This window comes from Eulemur rufifrons, chromosome 4 (genome assembly GCF_041146395.1).
Source record: "Eulemur rufifrons isolate Redbay chromosome 4, OSU_ERuf_1, whole genome shotgun sequence".
Classification (NCBI taxonomy): domain Eukaryota; kingdom Metazoa; phylum Chordata; class Mammalia; order Primates; family Lemuridae; genus Eulemur; species Eulemur rufifrons.
Genome location: NC_090986.1, coordinates 61,490,849 through 61,496,501, shown reverse-complemented (window position 1 = coordinate 61,496,501; position 5,653 = coordinate 61,490,849). Strand labels below are relative to the sequence as shown.

The following is a 5,653-nucleotide window of genomic DNA, read 5'->3' as shown; positions in this document are numbered from 1 at the left end:
AGTTAGGTGAAGGCAAACGTGCTCTTTGGCAGGTCCTGTTTCTAGATAGATAAGGAAACCTCAGAGAACAACTTCATCCTGTGCTTTGGGGGAGATAGAAGACTGAAAGACAGAAGTGGGGGAAAAGGTCAGAGAGACCTTGAGGCTGCTTCTCCAGTCCAGCATGTCAAAGCAGCATATTTTGGCTGATCAGTTTCTGAGCCCCATCAAAACCCTAAAAGCAAAATTCTAAGAAAAACAAAACTTTCAAATTATTTTGGGAGATTTTGATTCATACCCATTTTATACATTGGCTGTAAAGGCTCCATTTTGGGTATCAGAGTTTTTCTGCTTCTCCTGCAAGTTTTAGAGCTTCCTTTCCAGTAAAAAATTAAAATATTTAAGCTTTCAACATGACAAAAAAAAAAAAAAAAGCACATGAATTCCAATATCACAGCAAATGTCTTCTAAGAAGATTGTAAATTGAGTGACAGTGGAGAAGTCATTTAAACGGACCCCCACTAGAGAATACATGGCAGCACCCAAACAAATCCATTTTAATTTTCACTTTATTTCAGTTATATTTCACAGCTGTGATATCATGAGTGGTGAGAGAAGCAGCTCATAGAAGAGGCTGAGTCCAAAGGAATTGAAATTTAGCATGGAATATAAAATTGAGGACTTTTGCTTCTAAGAGGATACTTGTAGAAATACCAAGGTTGAAGGATGTGGGCTTGGTGCCACAGCAGAATTAGCAGTCTGGGGTGATCCTGCCTGTTGTGGCAAGTGTCCACGAAGTACTGCTCTTTACAAGAGAAAAGCTTGTACCTGACAAACTACTAGAAACATGTATTTCTCTTAAAACTCTGTTCCCCACCCTTCTGCTCTAAAAGGGATAGTATACATGGACACTTTCACATTTTGAAAGGTTAGGATCCCCCAGGACCGAACTAAAGCTGGCTTTAGCCTTCTCACACCCAGAGGACCCTATTGGGTTCCCTATAGAGTGCTCTTGGCGAGCACCCTTTGTTAATGTTGCACAATGAGTCAATATTCTGTTTTCTTTTTTCGCACTGGGGCTCTGGCCGCCAGAGGGGAAAATAGCCTCACACCGGGAAATCGCATAAGTTAAAATCAAGCAAGCCTAGTGGGGTGGTAATGACTTTCCCAGCATCCAAGTCTTTGCCTTCGGGTTACGTGAAGCTAGAAAACAATGCCATTCATTCATTTGTAGAGAACTCACAATGTACATGGTACTGTGCTAAGTACTGGAGGGCCCGCAAAAGTATACACAACACAATCACTGCCCTGAGGATTCCTGCCAGGAAGCCTATTTCAACTATTACCCAGACCTTATGACCCTTGAAGAAATGCTTGGGTGAATAAAATTCCATTCCACTCAGAATTTAAAGTAAGCCTGGACAAGCATACTGCTAAGACGATATATCTTTTAAGAGGCAGGACATGTAATTGTGCTTTAAAAATTTATTTCTATGGTATTACAATGTGGCTTGGATGAGCCTGACTTGACAGAGGCACTGCTTGGATTCCTGCACAGTTAAGTTGAATCCTTAACAAAGAGGAGGGCGGCACTTTTATCTGGGAAGCGGACAACTTTGACGAAAAGTGGACTCAAGGGAGGAAAAAGAGGGGCAACATTCCACCTGGAGTGAGGACTCCCCGCAGTCCGCATCAACCGTGCATGCTTACCGCACCCCCGGCCGAGCGCACTCAGTCCCACATCCCGCATCCTCTGCCCAGGCCAGGCGGTTGGCTGAGCTCAGCCCTACCCCACTGTCTACCCCACGCCGCAGCCCTGGCACACGCCCGCTCCAGCCCGAGGCAGCCACGTGCGCCCGGGTCCCCCGCGTGGCCCCTCGGCGGGCCTGGCGCCTCCAAGGTCGCCGTGGCAACCGTGGGGTCCCTATCTCTGTTTCCCTGCGCCCAGCCCAGAAGCCTGGACAGCCGCGGCGGTGGCCGGAGCGAGCGGCCTCGGCCCCTCCCAAGAGGGGGCAGCGCGACCATGGGCTGCGGGCGCCGCCTCTGCTGCATCGGTGGCTGCGCGTTCCGCTCAGCTCAGCCTGGCTTGGATCCGGAGTCTGAGCGCGCCTCGCCGCCTTCCCCTCCTCCTCTGCGGCCGCCTCGCGCCGGCAGTTCCTTCAGGCGAGACGCGTTCGATCCTCCTTCTCCGGGCTTACGGATTTCCGGGGGCGAAGAATTTTGCCTCGGTCCCTACGAGCATCTCTCAGCCTTTCTCCCCCTCCCCTCGCGACTCCCCCACCCCGTGGGCGCGCGCGCGCGCACACGCACTCACACTCGCAGGCGCGCGTGCGCACGCCCGCGCGCCCCGAGCCGCGGAGTCTCCAGCGCCCCTCAGCAGATCCCTGCTCTCTCGGGCGCCGCTACTCACACAGGCTTCCAGCCGCCACGGGGCGTCCTCTGTCTGCGGCGGCGGCGACGGCGGCGGTGGAGGGAACGGCGGCTGCAGCCCGGCCCCGTCTCGCAGCTCCTTGCCCGGGACAGAGTCCGGGAGAAGCCGAGAAGGGGGAGGACGCCGAGGCTAGGAGGAGCCGCGCCGCGCCCGGCGCCCGGCTCCGCGCGGCGGGCTGTCTCTGCTCTTCATACCGCAGCCCTAGGTAAGCAGCTCTCGAGCCCGCAGCATCCCTGGGGCGTCCAGGCTCCGGGCCGGGGTTTTCTGGTCCCGCCCCCGCCGCGGCACCTGGACCTAGGCTTGGAGGGGAGTGGGCGAGGGGGGAGGGGAGTGGAGCTGGAGGTGAGGCTGGTAGGGAGAGGTACGTGGAAGCGTGGGGGCGTCGGTGCAGACCCCCACGCCCTTCCCCTTCGCACCCCAGCTCAAGCCCGGTCACTTTTAGGAGCCCGGGGTTGCCCGGTGCCCCAGACAGCTGTTCCCCGATTTCCCCGCCGCCCGCCAGCCTGTGTCGGCTCCGGGCTCCGCGCCTGCTGCGCGCCAACCACCTTCCCTGCACCTTGGACAGCGCACCCCGCCGCCCGCCGCCCCCGATCTGGCCCAGGATCCCGTCCGGCCCGTCCTCCCCCTGCCCTCTTCTTTCCAGGTTTTCACCCTTCCGCCCTGCATCCCTTCTCCTCCTTGCCTCGGCGGACTCCGCTCTGGTGCGGGCCGGAAACTTTCCTCTCTGCCTTGTCTGCGCTAGATACTATTGTTGTTATTTGTGAGTGTCCCCTCTCACGGGAACTCGGACACCTTGGACAGGTCTTCCTCGGCGGGAACGCGCCCTGCCCGGCCCAGCCTGAGGCAAAGGGGGCAGTGGGTAGCTAGACAGTGCGGATGCCAGGGTGCAGAGCCCGCGCCTCTGCATCTGGACGTCCGCCGCCTCCCGGCCTCTCCGGACTCGACACGTGCGCGCCTCCCACGGACGCGACACCTCCCGGACCACCCCACGTCCTCCCCCTGCACGGCCACGGCCACCCCATAGGTTGGACACCCGGGGCTCGCGTGTCCTGATTGGCTGAAAGCATAACCCCGCCCACTTTTTGGAGGGGGTGGTTCTGGAGTGTTGTGGTTGTCATCCCGCGGCGAGCACATGGGGGAAGTGGGGTCGACAGGTGGGGAAGCCCAGCTCTGTAGGATCGCCGCGTCTCAATGTGTATACCCGCTTAGCCACTCTCCTTCCCCCAAATACTCGGCTGCTTTTCTCCTTTTCTCTCGCTCAATCTTTCACTGCTGTAACATAAAAAAAAAAAAAAAAAAAACTGGCCAGTAACTCTAATTTTATTAAGATTGTATTCGTTCGGTGGCAGCGATTTTTAAAAACGGATCTAGGAGAATGAGGGAAATAAGTGTTTATGGAGAGGTTCCTGGCAAACTGGGCTGCAGATTTGAGTCTGGTAGTTTGGAGAAAGTAAGTAATGAAGGGTGCTTAAGGGATCTGGAGAGGATGGAGAAAGTGGGAAGGAAATTGATTCTTGGAGAAGGAGAGACACAGGTGAGCGAGCTTGGGAAGGAGAGGGAGAAGGAAGTGGGTCATTTGTGGGGTGAGATGTGAAGGAGAAACCCAGGTGGGCGCTCTTGTGAGGTGGGTACGTTTCTCCGGGAAAGTGGTAATTTTGACTGGTACTTAGTTCATTATTAACACACTTTGCTTTCGTTTTGCCAGAGTTGCCCCTTTGATAGAGACTATATGTTAATAATATCTATCGATGTAATGGATATTCCTTATCCCAGTTTCTTGTAATGTACAGATTAGCAAGTGATAATGAATTTCAAAAAGTGAAAGTCCCCTTGAGAGAAATGCATTAAATAGTTAATTTAATGTGCTTTTGAAATAATTGTGAAGGAAGACAGATGAGCATTGCATAGAATGCAAAGATTGTTCTGCATTATTTAGGGCCTTTGCAGAAATATATATGTACCTGTAAATGATACTGATTTCTCTTCATTTCAAAACGTGATTGCCTCTAGCATTTTCAAGCTTTAATTCCTCCAGGCTGTTTTGATGTTGTGTCTGTATATCTAAGAATATTACAATTCTTAACTTTAGAAGCTTTGTCAATGCAAAACAAAGAGCAACTGATGCAAGTTAATGTTGACAACTTTATATCGAGTATGGTGAGTGTTATTTTATTTGTAAGCTAGTGAAATATGCAAGAGTAACATAGCTTGACTGTTATTCCCCAGGGACTCATATCAAAACAAAGTGGAGAATCACATGAGGCTATTCCAGGGAGAACAATTCAATTATTTTTAAGATGAATATATTTTAAGATTCTTGGGTGTAAACAAGCAACACTATTTGAATTATCTTTGTACACATTGGTAGCATATGATATTAAGTGAAACAACATATTAAATATGTTAGATGATTCCAAAGTAGGTGATAAAGGCTTTTCATTTATTATTTTTATATAAGAAGACAGAATTGCTTTTCTGACTGGAGGACTTCATATTCAAAGGAACAGGATTTGATACATCTGACAAATTGGAAATTATTGCTATTGTAAAGAAAAAAATTTTTGCTATGTTTTCATTTCTCTAGTTCATGCCTGTATTTTCCCTCAGGGATTTAGATTTCAGCTGCGGGCCTATCAAATTTAGTTGGGTTTTTAGATACCATATGCATATATGCAAAATATACATATGTATATCAGCACACAGTTACATATTTCTACACATAATATTAGGGTACATTCAGTATATTTATTCATATATATTTTATTGTCATCCTTAGAATTTTTTCTCATTTCTTTTTGTCCAAAAGGTGGCCCTGTTTTAAACTATAGAAAGCATTATCACCAGTAGAATTGGCCAATAGATCATGGAAACAGACAATAGTATTTTGTTGCCTGGCAACCACCTACTGTGAATGAAAAACAAAGCAGTGACAGCTGCTTCCACATCCTGATACTCACACTGTAGCTCAGGCATTGCAACCCTCCAAATGAGATAGATCCACTAAGTTTTATTTGAGTGAGGTGAAGCTGTTTCTGTTTTTGAATGTTTTACGAGGAATATTACAATTTTTTATTATAATAAGAATTATGTTGTTATTGTGAGATGAAATGAAGCATCCAACTTTAATCGCCTTCTTAAAGCTAGTGTAAACTGAAAAATGCGGGATTGGGAGGATTGTTCACAGTCTTCCCTTTATAGTCATTAAACATTGTAAGCACCTTTTCTGCTGCCATCAGGTGCTCT

General features: G+C 49.4%; 1 protein-coding gene across 1 annotated transcript; it reads left to right on the top strand.

Annotated features, from left to right (window-relative positions):
• The first annotated feature begins 1,817 nt into the window (after nt 1-1,817).
• On the top strand, nt 1,818-3,634 carry LOC138382684 (uncharacterized). Its single transcript, XM_069467219.1, has 2 exons — nt 1,818-2,615; nt 3,054-3,634. The coding sequence occupies exons 1-2, from the start codon at nt 2,003-2,005 to the stop codon at nt 3,275-3,277; spliced, it is 837 nt and encodes a 278-aa protein (XP_069323320.1). The 5' UTR covers nt 1,818-2,002; the 3' UTR covers nt 3,278-3,634.
• Nucleotides 3,635-5,653: the final 2,019 nt, after the last annotated feature.

Excerpts from the sequence above, each read along its gene's own strand:
- LOC138382684 (XM_069467219.1), top strand. The coding sequence starts at position 2,003 with ATGGGCTGCGGGCGCCGCCTCTGCTGCATCGGTGGCTGCGCGTTCCGC. Across the intron at positions 2,616-3,053 it reads TCTTCATACCGCAGCCCTAG|GTTTTCACCCTTCCGCCCTG; the intron begins GTAAGCAGCTCT and ends TCTTCTTTCCAG.